This window comes from Eretmochelys imbricata, chromosome 2 (genome assembly GCF_965152235.1).
Source record: "Eretmochelys imbricata isolate rEreImb1 chromosome 2, rEreImb1.hap1, whole genome shotgun sequence".
Lineage (NCBI taxonomy): Eukaryota > Metazoa > Chordata > Testudines > Cheloniidae > Eretmochelys > Eretmochelys imbricata.
The window spans coordinates 168438267-168464610 of NC_135573.1; the positions used below are offsets into that span (position 1 = coordinate 168438267).

Sequence of the window (26344 nt, forward strand, 5' to 3'; positions counted from 1 at the left end):
GTGGGTACATCACTCTTTCCCAAGGCACTTCTTAATAAAGTGTCCCACTAATTTCAGCGGTCTCTGCTGATACTCCACAAGTACATCATGCGAGCTGCTAATCTGATCCCCTTCAAGTCGATTCAGAAGTGTGACACACACCACAGCAGCTAGAGATAAAAGAAATAGCGTTTGTTAGAAATGACATTTAGGTAACTTTCACCGTGAGAAAGCTTGAGAGCATCTTCTATTTGTACACCCGCGTTTGAGGTATCAAAACGGATAAGAGGAGATAAAGCCAAGAAAACTAATAGTTTCAGTGATGGGTTTGAGCAGTTGACAATGGAAATCACACTTTATAATAAATAACTGGATTAAGTACCTATCTCACTTTAGATATTGTTTAAAAATTACTAATAGTTTGAAGCAATCTATCAAGCCATTAGTAAAGTCAATGGAGCTGCTCCAACATATGGTCACATTCAGATCATTCATAATCATTGCATCATTAGAACCTTTTTCTGAATGGGATTTTTTTTTCAAGAAGTGTGTCAAGAAGTCAGATTGATAAAATTGCATCAGAGAATAAGGGTATGTCTACACAGCAAAAGCTGTGCGTGGACTAACAGACCTGAGCTAGCTTGAATCCAACTACTGTGGGTAACAACAGTGATGAAGAGGGCAGGTGCAGTGTGAGCTTCCCGAGGAGGGAAAAATGGGAGAAAAAGAGGTGGTAAACTCCTCACGACAAGTCATGCTCTCGTATCTCAGACCAGTTAGAAAAGAAAGACTTTGTGCCTTAGAACATGGACACAGCAAATGGGAGAGTAACTTAAAATGACTATTCTAAAGTTGTATGTGATCAGCTTTCATTAGGTCACCTACCTAAACTTTAACTACCTCATAACTAAAGTTCACAAGAGTGTATACTTTTGTAATTGGGAACCACATTATTCACCAGGCAACTGAAAACCCTTCTTAATTGTTTCAGAATTGCAAATGCAAATCTAGTTATTCTCTCTCTTGATATTTCATTTTGATATGCAAGTAAAGAAAGTGACTATAGTTTCATGTACATAGAGACTACCTGACTGATTAAAGTTACTGCAGTTTCCTATTTGACTTTAAGACAGTTACATTAGTCCCTTCCGCAGGTCAAAGTAAGCTGGTATGGTACGGTATGGCGTACCGGTAAGAGCCGGTACACAGCTGATCGTACCAGTGGCGGCCGGGAGCCCTGGGGCTCTGGCAGCAATTTAAAGGGCCCTTGAAATCACTGCCGGAGCCCTGGGGAAGCGCTAGTGGCGGCGGTGGCCAGGAGCCCCGGGCCCTCTAAATCAGGGGTCTCAAAGTCACGGCCCGTGGGCCATCTGCGGCCCGAGAACTGCAGCACACAGAAACTTTTTTAAAAGTTCTTTCATCTGGCGCTCATGGCTGCCAGCCGAAGAGCGGGGCGGGAGGGGAGCAGGCAGAAGGGATTCACATGCCCCTTTCCCCAACGTTGCTCCATCCTGCTGCTCCTGGGACCCTCCCAGGGCTTCCACTCGGCAAAGTGTCATTCATCTCCGGTAGCTCGGTTCCCTGCAAGCGGTTTTCTATCCCTGCTGTTGCCGGCGGAGCTGCAGAGAAGAGACCCAGGCAGCCACACTGCTAGCTCTCTCCTGCAGGCGCCAACCCCCCCCCATCCCCGCAGCTCCCATTGGCTGGGGGAGAGGGACAGAGATACCATCACTAGTCGCCGGGCAAAGTCAGCCATGGAGGCAGCATCACTAGTTGCCGGGCAGAGTCAGCCATGGAGGCAGCATCACTGGACAGAGTCAGCTGGGGCGGCATGAGACCAAGGGAGTGAGCGAAAAGGGCAGGAAACGGGCTGGGAGGTGGAGTGAACACCATCTTCAGTGACATTATTGGCCCACTGGGAAGATTTAAGGACTGGCACTGGCCCTAAGGTAAATTGAGTTGGAGACCCCTGCTTTAAATCACTGCCGGGCCATTCTGAAGGGCTGGCTGGGGAAGTCTGGCCTCAGCCCCGTCTCTTCTGCCCAAGGCCCCACCCCTTCTGGTTGAGCCCCTCCCCCCCAGGACCCTGGCCGCCCTGCGTACTGGTAAGTCTGTTCAGTTACTTTCACCCCTGGTCCCTTCGGATACCTTGATACTTGAATGGTTACTTCTCAGTGCAAGGCAAGAGCTGGAACAGCAACTGATCAGGACTAAACTGAATCAGAGCTTTGTGTGAGGGGCTTTACATAGACCTGGCGCACACACACACTGCAAAGTTCTAGCAAATCATACTAAAATAAACTTAACAGCATCTATACATATTTATAATCATATATGCAAATAGTGCAGTATCATAACTTTCCACTGCAATGAATTTAATGCTCTGAAACTCTGTACACTGTACGTTTTATGCAACACAGCTGATTCAGTCTAAATAAAATGCTATATATCCAATTACCTCTGACACCACTAAGATTACAAATAGCAGCAAAAACTGAAGATTCCATCTCAATGTTTCGGACTCCAGCATCATAAGCTGCCTTCAAATACTGCAATTTCTCTTCTTCAGTATATAAGCAGATTGCACCATCCAGACGGGCTTGGCCTATAAAGCATATAAATATAGATTTTTTTGTGTGTGTGCTGATGAAAGTACAGGGGGAGTTTCAGTCTCTGAGGGACACAAGATTTTTACAATTTCTAATATACCCTTCCTAATTTTTATCACTGCACTAAACTCAGTTTTTACTTAAAAGGCACTCTATAAATGTAATTTATTAGTTTATTATTTGAATTTAGGATCAAGGTAATTAGATATGAAAAGACCAACTAAATTATCAAATTCATAAACTGGAAAATGTAGACTATAGTCCCTCAGATGAATTAAGTGTCAAATTTTAATGGTGACATTTCCTCTTGGCTAGTTTGATGTACTGATTATGTTTGAGTTTAACAGTCCCCTAAAAAAGCATCCAGCTCTGCTAATGCCTTTCTGATGCAGTGAGAGAAGGAATAATCTCAGCCCTTTTGATGCTTAGAAGACTTTTTAACATAAGGAGAAATCAAGAGTTTTTTTTTTAAAATTGGACATTATTGGTGCCTATTTTTAGGAAAGAGTTAGCTTATTCCAGCTCTTTGGGGTTCAGCCCCAAAGAAATAGATTTTTTTTATTAAGCAGTGTTAGACTGCATACAGCCAAAATAAACTTTACAGTTCTTTAGTTGTCATATTTTTTGTTTTTGGGAACTGAATTCCCAAAGCTGAGGTTCTCTGCCTGTTTGCAAGTTTTGTAGTAGATTTGGTAGCATCTGTAGGAAACCTGTTGGTGTGCTTTTAGGACCCACTGACTGGATCACGGACTCATTATCCTTCCTAACAGTGCCTGAAAAAAGCCACATATTGACATTGTTCTGCTTGAGATCTGCCTTAAGCACTGCTAGAACCATGGATTGTGTGTCCTCCAAGCAATGCTCTTCTTGCAGTATATCCAGCCACAACTAGAGGCAGAAGTGCCAGATATTTGGGGAGAAAGCTTGTTCTCACAAGATTTCCAGCTCGGTTTGTAGACCTGGGAGGTTCAGAGAAACATCTGAAATTGTGGGTGCTTATCTAAATCAATCCCAAATTTAAATCCGTGATGTTTGCCCATCCCAAATTTGGCACGATTGATGTAACATCCAATTATCCAATTAATGATTAATTAAGGATGAATCAGCAACTTTTTCCAGGGCTGCTTATAGAGAATTTCTTCTAGACACATGAACAATTAAAAGAAAAAAACAACCAATAACTCTCATTATCAAATTCCATAGGGCACTAATGGCGATTATAGCAACTCCACTAAATAAATACCCTGATAATTCAGTAATCAAAAGATATACAATTTATGAGCTGTCAGTCACTGTCAACTCTTTTTTTAGATAATCACTGGGAGCGGGGGAAACACCACAAAATTACACCCCAGTACAGCAAAGATTAACTGGACTACTCATCTCATTAAAGTTAAGCATATATTTAAGTGCTTTGCTGGATTGGGGCCTAAATCCCCTAACCCAGTTTGATTTGTATATGTTACTGCTTACTAATTTACTTCTATTGTTCTATTGCTAGCCTTACCTTCATAGAAATCCAAAGTGCACATAGTATTTCCAATGACTGTATTGAATTGATTTATCTCCTTACTGCACTGCATCAGTTCCTTGGCTAGTTGGTCATCTAGGTTAGTACTACGAATTATAGTCTTTCCTAGGATAACCTGTTCAAATTGAGGCTTGAAGGTAGCATCTACTGATTGACTGGTTATTACCACTGAGCCTGGCTCCAGACCTGTTGTAAAAAAATATATATAGTGAGTTGTTCAGCCACTCTGCTGGTATGTAAACAAGGTACATTATAGCCCAATCCTGCTCCTACTGAAATCAATGAGAGTTGCCACTAAATTCAATGGGAGAATATTAGGATCTATATGCATGTTTGTAGTTTATTCCAAATGCTCTAAAATAACTCTATAGAGAAGACACAATATACTGCCAATTAAAAAGGACAATACAAAGAGCCGTAAAGTAATCTTAATGGTCTGACAAATCCCAACTGTTAAGGGAATGTTTCACATAGGGCATGAATGATCTTTTCTCCAGCTTGCTGCAGATCTCTTCACTCAAGCACATTTTCCTGTCATTTATTATAAAATCATATAAATCAAAGAATCCTTTATCTGATGGGTAATTAGGTCTAAGGAAAAATAAGAGTACTGTGTATGACTGAAAACCTGAACATTCTCTCTCTCTCTTTTTCTCATGATCCAGAATTCTGAACTATGGCATGAAAGATAGAAACTCATGTGTCCTATAGCAGAACTAAGATCCACTCACTGGGACTGTACCAGTATTTTAAAGATGATCTTAAAATTGTAAAAAGGGGTGTGTTTTTTTTAAATATTGGACTTGCATTCTTTTTCATTTCTCTATGATGCCTTGAAGAAGCGTTGAAAGGAATTTCTTCTGCTTTTCTTAATATTAGAACAAAACAGGAATGTCAATTTCGGTGCTCCCTTATTTGGATGGAGGACTTCTCTGGGATGTATAATATTAGCTTTGACACCTTAATTTAAGAGAGATTATTGCTGAATCTTGAATCTAGTCCCCCTTTATTCAAAATGTTTAATTATTTGAATCAAATAGATATTAACAAAAACAAGCGAAAATTTTACACAGTCTGATTAAAACTCTCTTTCAGTTGTTCAGCTTTCACTCTCTTGACTCTTGTGTCAGCATTTCACTAGTTCTCCAGTTATCAGAGAAACATTCAGGCTAGACAGGAACAGAATTGTTAATGTAAAAACCAAGCAAAGTATTTAAAAAAAATCTTCAGGACTTCTTTGTACATCATAAAGAAGGAAAAGAGGGAACAAATCCAATTTATTTTCCTTTGCAAGTCACCTTTTAATCTCTGCTTTATCTGTAAAGTGTGGGTGTTAATATTTACCTAATAAATATTCACCAAACTGTCATGAGCATTAATTAATTTGTAAAGCCCTCTGAAAATGAAGTAAGTGTTAGATATTATCATTATTATGACTTTGTTTTATAAACCTTTAACTACAGAGATGCTTTAATTTAAAGAAAAGAGAAATATCAAGGGGAAATACCTATTCCACCAGAGGTGCCAATGCGAATAATGGTTATGTTGGAACACTTGGAGTGATACAACAGCTTCATCAACTCATGTAACATGATTGCAATAGAGGGAATGCCCATACCATGCTGAAATGAAATCAGAAAGTTACACTGAACATTCATATACATTATTAACAGAAGAGTTGGGAACTAGAGCAGATCTCTTTAATGAATTACTATGAAAAATACATGCAAAAGTATTCTTGTACAAACCTAACCTATCGGGCAGGGCAGAAGTTTATTGTGGTCAATGGAAAGACTCCTATTGACTTCAATGGACTTTGGATCAGGTCCATTGTTCCCTAATACCATGGGTTATGTTAATTTTAAAAATGTTATATTCTCTATATTCTAAACGTGAGTCCCATTCTAATCTTTTACAGTTACATGCCCTCACAAAGCTTCTACACGGCCCAAGAGCAATGTTCAGACTAGTTCTTAATGACCTGAAACACTGGTGATTCCAGCTGAGCTAAAATATTACAAATTGCGGAGGCTGTGGTATAGTCACAAAGTTCACAAGGCTGAGTCTGCTCCAGCTTACACCATGATGTGACAATTCACACCTTCAGGGAAAGAAAGCACAATAGGGCTACAGCTGTGGAGTTGATGCTATGGGCTAGGGGTAGGTTTTCAAAAGTGCTTTTTGGTATGTCCACGCTGCAATAAAAAACCCGTGGCACCCAGTCTCAGAACCCGGGTCAACTAATTTGAGCTCACGGGGCTTGGGCTGCAAGGCTAAAAATTGCAGTAGACGTTTGGTCTTGTTCTGGAGCCCAGGCTTGCAGTGGTCTCAGAGCCCATGCTCCAGTCTGAGTCCAAACATCTGCGCATCAATTTTTAGCCCGCAGCTCGAGCCCCACAAGTCCAAGTCCCCTGACCAAGCCAGCTGCAACTATGCCATGAGTCTTTTATTGCAGTGGAGACATAATCTATGTGACTTAGCAGCACAAGTCCCATAGACTTTCACTGGTACTTGTACTCCTAAGCTACTAAGTACCTTTTGAAAATCTAACCCTGGATCCTCAGCCATAGCTAAGAAACAGCCACCTTTGTTCCTTCCCCATCTGTACTGAGTGTAAGCAGTCTCTGTGTTGTCCCTAGCATAGGACCAATAGGGTAGAAAACATGCTACTCATGATTACAAAAGGTTGTTGTGGCAGCCAGGAATCACTGGGAATATGCCAGCCATGGCCCCTTTCTCCTTGGAAAGCCTTACTACCCTGGGATCCGGAAGGAGAGGTGGCATAAAGCCATTGCATCTGTGTGACTCAGTGGTTACTCTTACATGGGGGGAATTATGAAGGAGCTGGCTGAGCCAGCTTTCCAGCTACTTTGCACCACTGAAGTAGACCTGAAAATTTGGATGTATATCCTCTAAAGAAATATTTAAAAGAAATATGCATTCATGTCCCATTTAAAATGTGCTTAAATTGTTGATTCAGTTGCAACTACTGCCTTGTATATTGAAAAAAACATTCTGTACTTCTATTTCAGGAACACTGGAGCCCAGGCTTGCAGTGGTCTCAGAGCCCATGCTCCAGTCTGAGTCCAAACATCTGCGCGTCAATTTTTAGCCCGCAGCTCGAGCCCCACAAGTCCAAGTCCCCTGACCAAGCCAGCTGCAACTATGCCATGAGTCTTTTATTGCAGTGGAGACATAATCTATGTGACTTAGCAGCACAAGTCCCATAGACTTTCATTGGTACTCCTGACTAGTCCTTGTCCTTTTCTTTAGAAGCACTGACAAATCTAATTCCTCCCCCGCTTCCCTTAATGCTTAATACTTACACTGACTGATAACACAGGTCCTACTTTGTACATCGCGTAACGGTCAGTTCCTTCACAGATGTTGGGATAGTCAGCACCAACGCTCCCAAGTCCAAGCTCTTCAGCTATGTAGGCGATAAAACCTTTCATCCGTGAAGGGCTTCCTCCAACACATACAAACTAGCATGGACAGAATTCAACAAACCACAACAATTGTGCAGCTGACTACATGATGCAGCATATTCAAGAACAGGGAAAGGTAAATATGATAATGCAAAAGGTTTAATCCGAATTATTCCCAACTACATTATTTTTATTATTACATTCCTTGTAGAGGTCTGTAAAGATAAATGTTTGAAAATAAGGCTTAAATGATCTCACAAGTTCTTTGTCATTGCCTGACAATGAAATTTCATTGGTATAGTACAAAATGTAGAACTCGCACTACATACATTTAAAATGGCATTTTGTATTGGGGTGTGTTTTTAATAATAGCTACCAGAGGCAGACTGGATGTGAAGGAGAAATGATCTGAATATGCCGAGGGAGGGAGGGCTCCATAACTGTATTGGCATATAGAGAACTCGCTAGGAATGAACCCTGAGGCTGAGATAGCACTTCCCATTTGGAATATACTGGTATTGCCAAACCCAAGAGTTCAAACAGCAAGCCTAAATAAGACCATGAGATTTATTTCTGATACAGTATCCACATAGAACCCATTTCCAGGGCACACACATTGTAACACAGTGGTGGGCAACCTGCAGCCCACAGGCCGCACACGGCCCGTCAGGGTAATCCGCTGGCAGGCCGCAAGACAGTGTTTACATTGACTGTCCACAGGTATGGCCGCCTACAGCTCCCAGTGGCCGCAGTTCGCTGTTCTCGGCCAATGGAAGCTGCAAGGAGTGGTGTGGGCTGCAGGGATGTGCTGGCCACCACTTTCCGCAGCTTTCATTGGCCGGGAACAGCAAACCGCGACCACTGGGAGATTCGGGTGGCCGTGCCTGCAGACGCTCAATGTAAATACTGTCTTGCGGCCTGCCAGCGGATTACCCTGATGGGCCGCAGGTTGCCCACCACTGCTGTAATGCTTTGACTAGTAGCATTGTGTCCTAAAAAAGAAAGGCAGTTAATGTATAAAATATACCTTAAAAATGGGGCTTGCAAATGAGGCACTTTCTGTCACCTCAGGAGTGTTATTTCAGGTATGGGGTTTTTGTTTGTAATGGATTGGGCAACTCATCTCACTTCATATAAACCTTGTACAAGAAGCTACCACAGTAGATGCAAAAGCAGGACAAAATGCTGGTGTACTCAGTAAATGCAATATGGGCCAAAGCCTCCGTACCCACTCAGTCCTTACCCATATAAAACGTCAACTAGGCCGCTAAGACCTTGAACCTGCTCCCACTGAAATGAGTGAAAGTTTGGTATTGACTTCAGTGGGAACAGAGTAAGGCCTCACAAGGGAGATTTGCCTGACTGAAGTCTGAGTAGGGACTTCAGCATTTGGCCCAATAACCACAAAAGGAGACTGATAGCTCTGGTAAGTCTAAAAATTGTATGATCATACCAGCATTCCCACTGAGAAGGTCTTACCTTCTTTCCATGCATTTCTCAAACTGATTCATGCCACTGTCTTTAATCTCATCCTGGACACAATTAAATTTTAGCGGGAGTTGCACAGTCTGCTGACATGTTTAAACTTCCAGAATGAAAGCAAGGTTCTTACCTTTACATCTCCAAACAAGGCAGGAAAATCATGGGTGCTAGTCCCAAGAGCAAAATGGTACAGGATATCGTCTTTCATTTTCTCAAGGTGAGGATTGGAGAGATGAATTAAGTTGTTTCTGTCATGGAAATGGAAAATATATATTAAACTAAAAAAAAACTATGTTAAAATAACATTATTAAGGTTGTAAAAGTCTAGTGCTCAAAAGTTAGAAAAAGCCAGAATTAAGGTTGCCTGTGCATCTTGAACTTAACCCCTTGTGTGTATGCATTATGAGACAGTTTTTAATGACATGATCACATGCTGTTTTTTTCCAATAGACCCCTGCCTCATTCAGTGTACAGGATGGACTGTGCTCATTAAATGAGCAGCTATTCAATTTTTTGTTTTATGTTTTTTGTTTTGTTTTATCCTCAATGTGTGGCCCCAGGCCTTATTTACTGCACAATATTCAAACCTTGTTTAAAACACAGAATTATGAATTTCCCCATGGGTTTTTCTATGGTCCTCATCACTATAGAAACTGAGTACTTCATAAACATTCATTTATTTTCACAGCCTCTCTGTGAGATGAAAGGGTGGTATTATCCCCCATTTTACAGATGGGAACTGAAACACACTAGTTTTGGGTGCAAAATTTGGGACTCCTAGAATCTGAGGTTTTGTAGCATGTAGCATTATATAGCCCTTTATATGTTCAAAGCACATCTCTCATTGACTTCAAGGTATCTGTAAGCACTCAGCACTTCTGCAAATCAGACCTCAGCCTCTCAAAATGGGCAGCCAGAAAATGAGGAACACACAATTAGAGACCATCTGTGAAAAATTTAGTTTAAGTGACTTGCCCGCCATAACACAGGAACTTTGTGGCATAGAAACCTTAACATGAGATCGTCCTGTGTCTTCCTGCAACTCTCTTTTTCATTCACCTTCCAACTTCTTCAGTTAATGAGGCAGGGGTCCTACAGACAACAGCCTCCTTAACTACACAACCCTGATTCATCCCCAGAGCAGGTCCAATCTGTGCACTGAATTAAATGAGGCAGGAGTCCTGTGGAAAAAACACTACATGATTATACAGTTAAAGACTGCATCATCATGCATAGACTACTCCTGGGGGAATTCTGTGCCACTGTGCATGTGCAGAATTCATGTCTGGCACAGAATTTTTTTCTCTCGCAGAAAATACATTCTGCCCAAGAAGTGCTGCTGTTCCACCTTTCACCCACCAATGGCCGCTGTGGCACCAGAACGGCCAGCATCATGAACACAGCCAGCTGTTCTGGTGACACAGTGGCCTCTGGTGAGCAAAAGGCAGAACTGCAGCACTGGGACAGAATGTATTTTCTGTGGGGAAAAAAATTCTGTGCATGCTCAGTGGCGTAGAATTCCCCCAGGAGTAGAAGTTCATCACAGCACCCTGCCTGCAGAGCCAGGTTAGGACAGACTGAATAGGGCACATGGGGTTGCTGGAGGGTCATAGACTGGGGGTTCAGAATGGTTAATGGGGGGAATTGGGATGCAGGCTCAGGAGCTAGTGGGGTGACAATGTTAAGCCAGGGGCTGAATGGGAGTGGGGCTTCAAGGCTACATGGGGATGGGGACTGCAGGGACACATCGGGATGGGGGAGGAGGCTGCAGAAGCCCATAGGGATGGGGGGTGCGGAGACAGGGGCAGATGTGCCTGATTGAATGGAAGACACTTGGGATAGTCAGGGTCTGCACGGGGGAGGCTTCTCAATTCCCAAACAATCCTGTCCCACAAAAAACCTGTTCCATACTTCTCCCACCCACACCCAACAACCTTGCAGGTTCACTCCAGGCTCTTTCCCTTTCCCTCAGCTCCTCCATTACCCCTGACTCCCCCAAGCTTCTGGTGTATGCAGGAAATGCAGTTCTGTATTGTAATTTAAATGAATTACTCAACATTCTCTATTAATATGCCTAATAAGAAATTTATTTGTAAAAAAATATATATATGTGTGTATATATATACATATACCAGAATCTTTTTTTTGTCTGTATTGTTACAGACATACTTGCTAACAGGTATTTTGAAATAAAATTACCAAAATTATTGAAACTGGAAAGAGTATATTATTTTGAGAAATAAAATATGCAGAATTTTAAAATACTGTGCTCAGAATTTTTAATTTTTAGTGCAGAATTCCCCAGGAGTAATACACACATGGGGGGCCAAATGAAGGGTTGTACAGACAATCTTAATATTGGCATTTTATAAACTTCTGAGTGCTTGACTTTACAACTTTACTAATGTTCTTTTAATGCAGGTTGTGAGTGTGTGTGTGTGCAATTTTCTGGTTTGTTTGTTTTTTTTAAAGCAAACTGAAAAAAACAAATTTCATCATGTGGCATCATACTGATATGATATGATATATGTGGTTCAGCAGCAGAGTGTAAGTCTTAGATTCCCCATGCAGACCCGAACCTCTTAAGAGTAATGATAGTAGTAGTAGTAGGTTGTCATTTTCTATGTGGACCAGCATGAGAGTGAGATGAGACACACATCTTTCCTGTGGGTTTCATAGATATTTGCTGACAGCAGAAGAATAGTGAGATTATGGAATCTAGAGTTCCATTCTACACTCTGGAGAGGAGTGTTCCCTTTAATGGTTACAAACAGTGATGAGCTGCCAAAATCTTAACAACGGGTTCCCTCCTCACCCCACGAGGGGGTTGTTGCCCACCCCGCCCCCCAGGACTCCTGCCCCATCCAACCAGCCACATTCCTTGACGCGCCCTCCCCCCCCCGGACCCCGCCCCATCCACCCCTGTCACCTGACTGCCCCCAGAACTGGGCAGGAGGGTCTCATGGGCCACCGTAGTGGGTACCCACCCCACCCCTAAGAGCCAGAGGGACCCGCCGGGGGGTGAGGTGGGGAGTCCTGACAGTGCTAATCTGGGGCAGCTCCCAGGAAGCATCCGGCAGGTCCCTCTGGCTCCTAGGGGTGGGGTAGTGTAGCTAGGCAGGGAGCAGGGGGAGCGGCTGCTCCCCCAACTGATCACGTCAAAAGTGGCTCTGGGGCTGGGGAGCAGTTCCCCTGCGTGCCCCCCATCCTGGGTTACCTGTTGCGGTGCAGGCGGCCCTTGTTGCGCCCCCCTGCCCTAGCTCACCTCTGCCTCCCTGTGCCTGAGTGTGAAGCCGCCGCCTGCTTCTCAGCCCGCCCTGGCTTCCTGCGCTAACAGCTGATTTGCGGAAAGCCGGGGGGGGTGCGGGGGGGAGGCGGAGAAGCAGAGCGGGGCGGTGCTTTCAGGGGAGGAGGCGGAGCAGAGGTGAGCTGGGGCCAGGGGCGGGGAGCTGCTAGTGAGTGCTTTGCACCCACCAAATTTTCCCCAGGGGTGCTCCAGGGCTGGAACACCCTTGCAGAACAACCGGTTCTAAAAGGGCTTCTAAATTTAACAACCAGCTCTAGCAAACCGGTGCAAACTGGATCCAGCTCACCACTGGTTACAGACACTTCTCTCTGTCCCTCCACCCTAATCCAAGTCTGACCGCTCCAACCTGTTCCTCTCCCAGTCCTCCCCACCCCGGCCCTTTATCCCAGTACCATTTTTCTTGGCCAGCCAATCCTAGTCTCCCCCTCGCAGCTTCCTGTCCAAATTCCAGTTCCACACCCAATTCCCAGTCCCAAGCTCTTCGTCCAGCCAGTTCCAGTTCCCCCAACCCTAATTTTTTGTCTCCAGTCTTTTTACCCAGCCAGTCTCAGTTCTGCTTTGCACTCCAGCTCCTCATCAGACCTATCTGGCATCTGTCCCCATTCCTCTACCCACTGGTTCCCAGTCCCAGTGTCCTTGTCCAGCCAGTTCCAGTCTCCTCCCTTCCCTTCAGACCCGCTTCCCCCATCCCACGCTGTTTCTGTCACTAGTTCCCACTCCAGTCTCTGAGAACAACCAGTCCCCATCTCCCCTCCAAGCTAGCTCCCAGTCACCTTGCCCAATAAATTCAAGCCTCCCCATCACATCCTCTTCCCCAGCTCCCAGTCTCCTGACCCAACCAGTCTCAGTCTTCTCTTTCTCTCTCCTTCCCAGTCCTCCTGCACTGAACTCTGTGACAGTTTCTCTCTTTCCTCTAATTTTAGTACCAGTCTCACCAAGCTTCTTGATCCAATCTATTCCTTTCCTTCCCCTCCCAGTCCTCCCTGATTCTGCTCTCCAACCTCTCTGCATTCAAGTTATGTGGCTTCCTCCTTCACACTGCCTGGACACCTGATATGGGGGTTGCGAGTCATTGAAAGCACAAGAGACAGGCTCCCTGCTTTCAATTCAGGTGCCCAGCCATGTGGGGATGGTGCATGCCCAGTCCAGACACGTGTATGAGCTGTGAGGGGATGGAGCATGCTTAGTGAGCACAGAATCTTTGGAGAATTTAGCAGCAAAATTCTATGACATTCTACTGAGCATATGTGAACTATGAAGTTTCAAAGACTTACAACTTTGTCAAATTTGAGCATATTTTTAGGGGACCAAAGGTACATCCCTGACACCCAGACCTCCTCATGCAAAATTTCAAGCCCCTGCTCCAAAGCATGGAAGTGCTAAAGCTTCTCAAAGAAGAAGTTGGAAGAATGTTAACATTGCAAACCAGTGTATTTTCCCTAACAGCCTGCATGGAAAATTTCAGCCCTAATGGCTGAAGTTTGAAAGTTATAAGGAGCTGAAAATGGGATCTTATAATGGCTCGTGTTAGGCAATCTTAGTCCTGGTCTACACTATGAGTTTAGGTTGAATTTAGTAGCGTTAGATCGATTTAACCCTGCACCCGTCGAAGCCATTTTTGTCAACTTAATGGGCTCTTAAAATCGATTTCTGTACTCCTCCCCGATGAGGGGATTAGCGCTGAAATTGACATCGCCGGGTCAAATTTGGGGTAGTGTGGACGCAATTCGACAGTATTGGCCTCCGGGAGCTATCCCACAGTGCTCCATTGTGACTGCTATGGACAGCACTCTCAACTCGGATGCACTGGCCAGTGCATCCAGGAAAAGCCACGCAAACTTTTGGATTTCATTTCCTGTTTGGCCACCATGGCAAGCTGATCAGCACAGGTGACCGTGCAGATCTCATCAGCAGAGGTGATCATAGAGTCCCAGAATCACAAAAGAGCTCCAGCATGGACTGAACGGGAGGTACTGGATCTGATCGCTGTATGGGGAGATGAATCCGTGCTATCAGAACTCCGTTCCAAAAGACGAAATGCCAAAATATTTGAAAAAATCTCCAAGGGCATGAAGGACAGAGGCTATAACAGGGACCCACAGCAGTGCTGCATGAAACTTAAGGAGCTCAGGCAAGCCTACCAAAAAACCCAAGAGGCAAACGCCCGCTCGGGGTCAGAGCCCCAGACATGCCGCTTCTATGATGAGATGCATGCAATTCTAAGGGGTGCCCCTACAACTACCCCACACCTGTATGTGGACTCCTGCAAGGGAGTCTCACGCAACAGGGATGAGGATTCTGGGGACAAGGACGATGAGGAGAAGGGGGAGGTTAAAGATAGCGCACACCAGGCAAGCGGAGAAATGGTTCTCCCCAACAGCCAGGAACTGTTTATCACCCTGGAGCTAATACCCTCCCATCCCGGGCTCCCGGACCTTGAAGGTGAAGAAGGCGAGTGAGTGTACCTTTGTAAATATAATACACAGTTTAAAAGCAAGTGTGTTTAAATGATTAATTTGCCCTGAAGACTTGGGATGCATTCGTGCCCAGTACAGCTAGTGGAAAAGTCTGTTAACATGTCTGGGGATGGAGCAGAAATCCTCCAGGGACATCTCAATGAACCTCTCCTGGAGGTACTCCCAAAGACCTTGCAAAAGGTTTCTGGGGAGGGCAGCCTTATTGCATCCTCCATGGTAGGACACTTTACCACAGCAGGCCAGTAGCATGTAGTCTGGAATCATTGCATAAGAAAGCATGGTAGCGTGTGGTCCAGGTGTTTGCTGGCATTCAAGCAACATCCGTTCTTTATCTCTCTGTGTTATCCTCAGGAGACTGATATCATTCATGGTCACCTGGTTGAAATAGGGGAATTTTATTAAGGGGACATTCAGAGGTGGCTGTTCCTGCTGAGCTGTTTGCCTGTGGCTCAAAAGAAATCATCCCTGCTGTTAGCCACGTGGTGGGGGGAGGGGTGAAGCGCTCATCCGAGAGAATCGGGTGTGTGGAGGCTTTAGCTGGGTTTGTGCTGCACATTAACCTAAAAACATCAGCCCCTCCTTTTAAATGGCCAGTGTGTCTTTTTCAGTTTTACTCTCCCTTTTTTGCGCCCGCAGCTGCAAATGTTTCAATGCTGCCACTAGCATCTCCATCCCAGAGGCTAGCACAGATAAGATGATGAAAAAAACGCACTCGCAATCAAATGTTCTCTGAGCTCAATCAGTCCTCCCACACTGAAAGAACCCAGCAGATTGCATGGAGGCAGACAATGTCAGAGTCCAGGAAAGCACAAAATGAACGCGAGGACAGGAGGGGTGCGCGAAGGATAGATGGCTGGAGCAACAGGAGAGGTGGTGGCAACCGTGATGAGAGGAGGCAGGATGCAAGGCTGATGCTACTGGAGGATCAAACTGATATGCTCCGGCGTATGGTTGAGGTGCAGGAAAGGCACAGACCGCCACTGCAGCCCCTGTGTAATCAACCGCCCTCCTCCCTAGGTTCCATAGCCTCCTCACCCAGACGCCCAAGAAAGCGAGGGGGGCGCTCCAGGCACCCAACCACTCCACCCCAGAGGACTGCCCAAGCAAAAGAAGACTGGCATTCAAGAAGTTTTGAAGTGCAGTGTGGCCTTGTCCTTCCCTCCTCCCCTACCCCTCCCAGGCTACCTTGGCAGTTATTCCCCTATTTGTGTGATGAATTAATAAAGAATGCATGAATTTGAAAAACAATGACTTTATTGCCTCTGCAAGCAGTGATCGAAGGGGGGAGGGGATGGCGGTTGGCTTACAGGGAAGTAAAGTGAACCAAGGGGGAGGGTTTTCATCAAGGAGAAACAAACAGAAGTGTCACACAGTAACCTGGCCAGTCATGAAACTGGTTTTCAAAGCTACTCTGATGCGCACCGCGCCCTGCTGTGCTTTTATAATCGCCTTGGTGTCTGGCTGCGCGTAATCAGCGGCCAGGGGATTTGCCTCAACTTCCCACCCCGCCATAAACGTCTCCCCCTTACTCTCACAGATATTGTGTAGCACACAGCAAGCAGTAATAACAATGGGAATATTGGTTTCTCTGAGGTCTAATCGACTCAGTAAACTTTGCCAGAGAGCTTTTAAACGTCCAAATACACATTCTACCACCATTCTGCACTTGCTCAGGCTGTAGTTGAACAGCTCCTGACTACTGTCCACGGTGCCCATATATGGCTTCATGGGCCATGTCATTAAGGGGTAGGCTGGGTCCCCAAGGATAACTATAGGCATTTCAACATCCCTAACTGTTATTTTCTGGTCTGGAAAGTAAGTCCCTTGCTGCAGCTGTTCAGACAGACCAGAGTTCCTGAAGATGGGAGCGTCATGTACCTTTCCTGGCCATCCCATGTTGATGTTGGTGAAACGTTACTTGTGATCCACCAGTGCTTGCAGCACCATTGAAAAGTACCCCTTGCGGTTTATGTACTGGCTGCCTTGGTGGTCCGGTCCCAAGAAAGGTATATGCTATATCCCCACCACAGTCAGGGAATCCCATTGCAGCAAAGCCATCCATTATGACCTGCACATTTCCCAGAGTCACTACCCTTGATAGCAGCAGCTCAGTGATTGTGCTGGCTACTTGCATCACAGCAGCCCCCACAGTAGATTTGCCCATTCCAAACTGATTCCCGACTGACCGGTAGCTGTCTGGTTTTGCAAGCTTCCAGAAGGCTATCGCCACTCGCTTGTGAACTGTGAGGGCTGCTCTCATCTTGGTATTCTTGTGCTTCAGGGCAAGGGAAAGCAAGTCACAAAGTTCCATGAAAGTTTCGTAGCCACTGGGAATCATCCCAGACCCGCAACACTATGCGGTCCCACCAGTCTGTGCTCGTTTCCCAGGCCCAGAATCGGTGTTCCATGGCATGAGCCTGCCCCATTGCCACCAGGATGGCCAAATTGCTGGGGCCCATGCTTTGAGAGAAGTCTATGTCCATGTCCTCATCACTCTCGTCACCGCGCTGCCATCGCCTCCTCGCCTGCTTCTGGAGGTTCTGGTTCTGCATATACTGCATGATAATGTGCGAGGTGTTAACAATGCTCATAACTGCTGCTGTGATCTGAGCGGGCTCCATGCTTGCCGTGGTATGGCATCTGCAGGAGAGCAGAGTTGCAGGGGAAGCAGTAGTTGGATGACAAGTTTTGCAGACCTACTGCACCATCTGCTGCCAGGACACAACAGCTGAGCGGGCTGCACGCTTGCCGTGGTAAGGCAAGACAAGAGCAGCCGAGCAGAGTTGCAGCGGATGACGAAGGTCATTTTGAGGACCTGTGAGACCACCAGGAGAGCAGAGTGGCAGTGGAAGTGGTGGATGATGATGGTCATATAGAGGACCTGCGAGGTAGATTCATAGCACCAGGAGAGCAGAGTGGAAGCAGAAATGGTTGTTCAATGACAATAGTTTGCAGCCCTACTGCACCGTCTGCTGAAAGCAGTATGACGCGCGCACGGAAAAAAGGCACAAAACGATTGTCTGCCATTGCTTTCACGGAGGGAGGGGCAACTGACGACACGTACCCAAAACCACCTGCTACAATGTTTTTGCCCCATCAGGCATTGGGAGCTCAACCTAGAATTCCAAGGGGCGGTGGAGACTGCGGGAACTGTGGGATAGCTACCCACAGTGCAATGCTCCGAAAGTCGACGCTAGCCACGGTACTGTGGACGCACTCCGCCGACTTAATGCGATTAGTGGGGACACACACAATTGACTATATAAAATCACTTTCTAAAAAATCCACTTCTATAAATTCGACCTAATTTCGTAGTGTAGACATGTAATAGGGAGTGCTACCAGCCTTGCCTAAAATAATTTCATAATAAGCAGTGAAACTGGTTGTGGAGCCTGCAAGGCTAGGGAGGAGGTGAGGATGGGGGTGTGGTAGGCAGGTACAATGTGCATCACACCCTCCTGCCACATGAAGAAACTGCAGCAAAGTTCATATGGCATGAGGCTGTATTATATTTCAACCAGCCCTCCCACCTTCTTGAGGATTTGAGGGGCAGTCCCTGTGGGAATCCCAGGCAGAGTGGATCCATTGGAGCCATGCACCCAGACCATAGTGGGAGGAAAGCAATGACAGAATTTGAGTAGGGGCTGGCGAGATTGGTGACAACACAAATGGGGATCTGAAAGAGGAGATAAGAGAGACAATGTGGAAGAAGTGGAAATCAGAGACAACATAGTAGGGAGAAAAATACTGAAGAGTAAGAGAAAACAGAGAATAGAGTGTAAAAAAGAACAGAAAGGGAAGAAAAGACATAAATAAAGACTGGTTTCAGAGTGGTAGCCATGTTCGTCTGTATCAGCAAAAACAACAAGGAGTCCTTGTGGCACCTAGTCTCTAAGGTGCCACAAGGACTCCTTGTTGTTGTTTTTTTAAATAAAGACTGATAAACCATTTGTCTAGAAACAGCTCCTCTGACTAGTTAGTGAAAAGAGGTGGTGCATCCAGAAAAACCTGACTGAGGAACTAGAATATGCCAAGAGCAATGGGAAAATATCAAATCCTTGACACTTTGATACCCTCACATTAAGTTGAATGCAGACCAGATAGAGGAAAATTATATATGCAAATTCTGTATTAGGCCATGGAAACTTTGCAAAAGTCACCTTACAAAGTGAAGCCATAGCAGGTTGGAAACTCTAACTATTAGCCAGAAACTGGTGTAGACTCTTGGTGTACCCCTCAAAGTACTTTGTGATTACGGATGCCAATTTTGGTTGGTCGAATTCCTGGAGATATCATCACATGACATAATCTTTTATTAAAGATTAATCTTTCATTCTTGGAGACTCCAGACCAATCCTGGAGGGTTGGCAATCCTATTTATGATACATGAGGCCAAAGGCCCAGTGCCTTCTGCACCCAGAATCATGAACTAATAGCTTAGGCTTTGTCTACACTTGAAAGTTATATCTACATAGTTACGTCAGTCGGGTATGAAAAAAACACAGCTCTGACCAATGTAGCTATGCCAACATAGCATCGAGTGAAGACGCAGCTATGTGGACAGAAGAATGCTTCTGTTGAGGTAGCTATCATTGTTCAGGGAGCTGGTGTTCCTACAATGACAGAAAAAAAACCCTTCTGTCAGCGTAGGCTGAGTCTACTCTACAGGGGTATGCTGACATAGTCTCTGCAGCGCACACATATCCTCAGTAATGCATACCCTGGAGTGGCTCATTTCTGTTGGGAATATGGCTTAGTAAATTTAGGTTTAATCTTTAAAAAAAACAACAAGTCAGTTTTATGGAGGTTTATGTAACATATCCTTCCAGTACGGAAATTAGTTCCCAGTGAAAGAATTGGAGAAAATAGGGAAATGTTATAAACATTTTTACCCTAACAATTTGAATATATGAATAGTTTAATTTTTTCCTAACAATTTCTCTCTAAGATTCCCTGGGCTATGTAGTCCCCTTCTCCCCCTCCCATCCTCTCTGCAGAGAGTCAGATCTGTGAGGTTGTGGAAGGGAGCTGAAGGAGATTTTAACCAGTAGTGTAGTCAAGGGTAAACGGAGTTGCCCACTTCTCATTTGGGGAATATGGAGTTTAGTTTAGGTTAGTTTACCTACTTCTTTTTTTACTCCTACACCACTGTTTTAAACTGACCCATCCCACACAATGTGACAAATCACCCTTTCAAAATCAATTCACTGTCTTTTAGAAAAACTAAATGTTCATTAAGCAACAGTTTTTCATTTGGCTTTAACAAGAGACAATGGCTGAAAAAGCAGATTGGCATTTTGGACAGTTTAGCCATGCGCTCTCCCCACATCTCATTGATTCTAACTGTCCTCAGAAAGTACTTGGGTTACCTTTGTTCTCCTATTATCCCTCCCCGTATTTAACACACTTGGTGTAGGGATGATGAGGTTGTAGCCATGCCCCAGAGAGTGCTGATGATCAGCTATGACATCATCAGAAAGGCCCAGCTGGCCCTGCAGATTGTGGCTTTGGACAATCAGTGTCCCCAGACCAATACTCCACAGTATCACTCAGAAGTATTTCTGCCAGATTACATGGGACTTAACCTCTTTGTACCAATAATACAGAGCAATTACTTGACTATGGTGATATTTGCTGGAGTCACTGCAAGATTCAAACAGGATGTGTTTTAGAATCATTCAACAGTTTGTTTTTGCACATGCAGAAAACACTTTTTTTTTATTTGGACACCAGCCCCTTTGTGATAAAAGTGCAACCCAAGACACAATGAAGTAAACTGTAATACACTAATCTCTCTCTCTCTATCTCTCTCTCTCTAGATATATGTTAGGGCTTTTGATTAATCACAGTTAACTCACGCGATTAACTCAAAAATATTAATCACGATTAAAAAAATAATCGCAATTAATTGCAGTTTTAATCGCAGTGTTAATAGAATACCAATTGAAATTTATTAAATATTTTGGATGTTTTTCTAAATTTTCATATATATTGTATTTTGTGTTTTAATTGAAATCAAAATGTGTGTATTATTTTTTATTTTAAATATTTGCACTGTAAAAATGATAAACAAAAGAAATAGTATTTTTCAATTCACCTCATACAAGTACTGTAGTACAACCTGTGTCATGAAATTGCAATTTACAAATGTAGATTTTTGTTTTGTTACATAACTGCACTTAAAAACAAAACAAAGTAAAACTTCAGAGCCTACAAGTCCACTCAGTCCTACTTCTTGTTCAGCCAATCGCTAAGACAAACAAGTTTGTTTACATTTATAGGCAATAATGTTGCCCTCTTCTTATTTAGACTGTCACCAGAAAGTGACAACAGGCATTTATATGGCACTTTTGTAGCCGGCATTGCAAGGTATTTACATGCCAGATGTGCTAAACATTTGTATGCCCCTTCATGCTTTGGCATGTGTTGTAATTGAAATCAAGATATCTGATAATGTAGAAAATATCCAAAAATAAATGGCATTCTATTATAATTTAACAGTGCAATTAATCCCGCAATAATCGTGATTAATAAAATTAATCATGAGATTAATCACACTGTTAACAATAATACAATACCATTTATTTAAATAGTTTTGAAAAATACTATTTCTTTCATTTATCATTTTTACAGTGCAAATATTTGTAATAATAATATACACTTTGATTTCAATTACAACACAGAATACAATATATATATGAAAATGTAGAAAGACATCCAAAATATTTAATAAATTTCAATTGGTATTCTATTGTTTAACAGTGGGATTAAAACTGTGATTAATTGCGATTAATTTTTTTAATCACGATTAATTTTTTTGAGTTACTCACATGAGTTAACTGTGATTAATCAACAATCCTAATATATATATATATAAAAATCCACAAATATTGTCAAATTCACAAGGCATGTTTCAACACCACTGTCTTCATGATTGGCTTTAATACTGTGTCCCTCCCTCCTTGTGTCTGCATTTTGTCCTTATAGGGCCACACCCTTTAATCAGATGCATACAGACGGACCCCTGCACCCACAGACACCTAGGGCCTTGGGCTCCAATCTTGCAAACACTTACGTACGTGATTAACTTTACTTCAACAAGTAGTGCCATGAGTTTACGATAGTAAAGTTTTTGGAGCACTGAAGCATTACATGGTAAGCTCTTCAGAGCAGAGAACTTTTCCTCTTGCATCTGTGTGAAGTGCCTCCCACATTTTAGGTGCCAGCTAAGTAAATAAAAAATATCTGAGGGCTAACCATTAATCTTTGACACTCAGTTTCTTATACCAACACAAATCTAAAGAAAGAATGAGATAATTGGATTGAAATATTTGTTCAAAATTCCAAAATACATGGGATGAAATTCTGGCACCATTCAAGTCAATGGTAAAGCTCTCATTGACTTCAGTTGAGTCAGGGTTTCATGCACAGTCTACATCGATTTTCCAGTATAAGTATACTGGTATAAAGAAAAGGAGGACTTGTGGCACCTGAGAGACTAACAAATTTATTTGAGCAACAGCTTTCGTGAGCTACAGCTCACTTCATTGTAGCTCACGAAAGCTTATGCTCAAATAAATTTGTTAGTCTCTCAGGTGCCACAAGTCTTCCTTTTCTTTTTGCGGATACAGACTAACACGGTTGCTACTCTGAAACCTGTCTTTATACTGGTATAGTTATTCTGGCAAACCCTTCTAAATTAGACACAGCTTATACTTCAAGAGTGCTGGTGTCTGAACTAAATAAAACTATACTTGCCAACGCACTTTTTTGCCAGTATAACTGAGTCCACACTAAGGCTTTTCCCAGGACAAAAATGTTGGAAAGAAATCACGTGCCTAAGTGATATTACAATAGCAGTGAAAGTTTTGAGCTTAGACCTGGCCACAGTCCACATATGTGCTGTAGAGTTTTACTATTTAAAACATTAGGTTGTGAAATGAAAAACATGCTATTTGGGAGGAGTTAAAAGTGGTACATTTATATACCTTCAAAGTAGATACTGAAATTAGTTTTGGTTCTTACTTTGATGACTGTTCATCCTCAGTCTTCTTCTCAGCTGTTATACCAGGTGCCATTCTATACAGTTAGACCTGAAGGAAGAAAACAGTGTATGGTACTTCAGTGACAAAATAAGGCCCTGATCCTAAAAAGATCTACATGCATGCTTAATTTTACACACTGCTTAGTCCCATTTTAAAATTATTTTCATTAATTGTAACGCAGATGTTGCATCTAGTCTACATAGTCATTACTCTTAACTCTAAAACATTAAATAAATACATTAATAATAAGGTCCACACATAATACAGCTCCTTCAAAAATGGTGAAATTTCAACAATGTGAACATCTGACTATTAGATTTTTTAAAATATGCATTTATCCAAAATTAAAATGGACAATTTTACAGCTGATGCCAGTGGGTTAAATATCTCTGCATCAAAACTTGAACTACACAAAGACATTTTTTGTCATTCTTATGCAAAACACATTCTGTATGACTAAGACAAATTATAAAATGTCGTAAAGGAAGTTCTGCATCATTGCTGAGCCCAAATGAGTACACAAATAAATGGGAGGTGAACACTATTGAGTCAAATCTCTTCCTTAAAGAAACACTCAACCTAATGACTGCAATAGAAGGAAAGAGTCAGATTTTGCAACAAAATTACAAAATATTTTTTTTCTGAGAAAGAAACACAGAAGATCTGATGAAAAAAGCCCGAATATTTACATGTGGGAAAAGAGAATTGTGTTGCCCCTTTTTGACCCCAGTGGCTAGTTAAAAGTTTGAGGCCCTGGGGATGCTCCAGTTGGAAGCAGAAATTGATTGTCTAGTATTTTTCTTGATGCAGCCTGTTTACTTACAAGGAATGAGCAAAGTCCCTATGTCTTTGAATATGGAAGGAACCAAGAACAAAAGGGGCAATTTCTTAGGCTATGTCTACACTATGGACCTTACAATGACACAGATGTACTGCTGCAGCTGTGCCACTGTAAGGTCTCCTGTGTAACTGCTCTATGCCAGCGGGAGAGAGCTCTCCTGTCGAAATAATTAAACCACCCCCAATGAGTAGTGGTAGCTTTGTCAGCGGGAGAGCATCTCCCACTCACATAGCACGCAGCTTTTGTCAGTGAAACATGTCGGTTGGGATAAAAACTTTGCCAACAGAAGTACTAGTGAAGACAAAGACCTAGTCTACACCCCCCACGCTACGTGAGCCAACACCAGACCCCAAAGTGCTCTCTCTAACTTTTTTTCCCAGGGTCACACTGTGATTAGTGGCTTGGAGCTCCTACTTGGCTTTCTTGCCTCTCCCTCTGTCTGTCCTCAGTTTGTATGTGATCTCTAGACACACACACACACATACACATCTGTCCTCACTTTGTCTGTGATCTCTTTCTCTACACACACACACACAACCTACCCATAAAAATATTCAGACAAAAGTTCCCGGGCAGGTTCACACAGGGCAGGTTGTTTTAGGCGGGGGCTTATGTTCACAGTTATGTTAACTGGGGTTTTAACTCAACTTATAACAAGTTTTACCCCGCTCATAACAAATTATTGAGTATTGGGAATGTGTTGATGCTTAGAGGAAGGGTTTTTCCTTTATTTAGGGTAATCAGCTTTATCAAAAGAAACTATATTAAAATGTATAGAGACATTGCAGTAAACTATAAGAGTACTGGGTCAAATTTCATCACCAGTTACACTGATCCAACCCCATGGACTTACCTCTGTTATTATAGTCAGGCATCATTACAAGTGCTTAACAGAGGAAGATATCACTGTTAAATGGGTTAATATTTGCATAAAGTCATGCTACACTTTTAGGCAATTATTGATCCAAGTATGTGAGAGAACTGGAATTGTATTATTTCCAATAATAAGAATGTATAATTGTATAACTAATATATTATACTTATGTATCTAGGCTACATTTGATCCCAGATGGAGAAGAAGACTTTCACATTCTGTTTAGTGCCTAAACTGATGAATGAATAAATGATTTTTGAAGTAAATTTACAACAATTTAAATTATTTTCAGGACTTTTAATTTTGGATCTTTAATCCTCTTTACTAATGGAATCAATATTCACTTCAATACGCTAGTGTGTTATAGATCGCTAGATGCATAGATTAATACAAGCTACTAAAATAGAAAATATTACTTAAAAGAAAAATTTTCATTTAAGATAGCCATGGAAACTATTTTAACAATCTTCCTTTTCTATGATACAATTTACATTAGATAGGTGTTAAGAAATTATTGTTTTCTGAAGAAGGTACACAGTATATAGTACAAAACAGGTGCAAATTTCAAACCTAGAAGTAGATTCCCTATTTTAATCAGTGTTCAGATTTGATGATTAACATTTTACAACTATGCAAAGCCCATAATTTTTACTGTGGCTTTCTTTGATTAATGTCTTATCAGTACTTTTTTAAAATAGGAGCTAACTCTCAGGTTCTGCTCTATCTCCTGTTAAACTCATTGGAATGACTCCTGCTGACATTAACAGGAGTTGGTTAAGCCCTCAATTTTCAGTGTGAGCATATTTTTTCCTCATCCTTAAGTGATTGCTTCCATTATATAGCACTTCTGCAATAGGCTTTCCGTTCATATTGTATGTCTACTTCTGTATCACTCAGATAATGACAGTTCAGTATGGGTTTCTTCACATGAGGAACCCCTAGCTGATCTGTTAGCCTGATTGTGAAACACGGGTATACTTTGCTCCAAAGAAAAACTACCTCCCCGGCCAAACAGCTGACCCCATAAAGCTCTCTCTACCAGTACCAGCACAAATTCTGGCATTTCATAAAACAGTACAGTGCTGTTGGTTTTAAGATTCATCTCCTCATCAGCAAGGGAAGGGACAAAGAAATGAAATCCCAGTTCCCACAAGGGGCTTCCAGTACCGGATTTTTAACTAGGAATGATGAATATTGGGCACAATAGCAATCGACACAGTAGGCATCTCTCCGCCCAGTTAAAGGGGGCATTGCTTGGCTTCCCTTGCACCAGCTGTAACCTACCTTGCGGGGAAGGAGAAGCTGAACTCCAGCGGCTGCCCAATTCTAGCGGCTCTCAACGGTATCTGAATGGCACCAGCTATTGCGCCGGTTTCCAAGCTGGGAAAGAAACAGGGGAGTCAGGTCTCTGGCAGAGGTGGGTGCCGCTGCTGGACCAAGCTCCGGGACGAGGGAGCGGCAGGAAGTGGGCGAGCAGCATATGCCCTTAGCAACGGCACGGCTCCTTTTCACTCCTCCCTCGCTCCGGAAAGCGAGTGCCGTGAGTAAGCACCTTGCTCTGTGCCCTCAGTGCCCCTTCCTGGCACCGCCCCAACCCGCCGCCGCCGCCGCTCGGGCTCCCCCTGGCCCCCGGGAAGGGCACGTAGCCCCGCCCCAGCGCCGCGGCAGCGGCTCTTGCCTGGCCCCCTCTCGCAGCCCGAGCCGTGCGGAGAAGGGGTTTCCTCCGTGCCCCGCGCTCACCTGCGGCAGGTGAGGGAGCCGGCGGCGGCTG

At 43.4% G+C, this 26344-nt stretch overlaps 1 protein-coding gene across 1 annotated transcript; it reads right to left on the reverse strand.

Moving 5' to 3' along the window:
* UPP1 (uridine phosphorylase 1) lies at positions 1-25914 on the reverse strand. The gene is made up of 8 exons (XM_077809210.1): positions 25858-25914; positions 22839-22906; positions 9160-9277; positions 7446-7604; positions 5627-5741; positions 4096-4305; positions 2438-2584; positions 1-149 (listed from the first exon to the last, which is right to left on the reverse strand). The coding sequence occupies exons 2-8, from the start codon at positions 22889-22891 to the stop codon at positions 10-12; spliced, it is 942 nt and encodes a 313-aa protein (XP_077665336.1). The 5' UTR covers positions 22892-22906; positions 25858-25914; the 3' UTR covers positions 1-9.
* Positions 25915-26344: the final 430 nt, after the last annotated feature.

What these genes read in the sequence shown, in the direction of transcription:
- UPP1 (XM_077809210.1), bottom strand. Translation starts at nt 22,891, where the DNA reads ATGGCACCTGGTATAACAGCTGAGAAGAAGACTGAGGATGAACAGTCA. An exon ending in GAGGATGAACAGTCATCAAA is followed by an intron (nt 9,278 to 22,838) that starts GTAAGAACCAAA and finishes TTTCCATGACAG; the next exon opens with AAACAACTTAATTCATCTCT. An exon ending in TAATCTTAGTGGTGTCAGAG is followed by an intron (nt 150 to 2,437) that starts GTAATTGGATAT and finishes TTTTATCTCTAG; the next exon opens with CTGCTGTGGTGTGTGTCACA.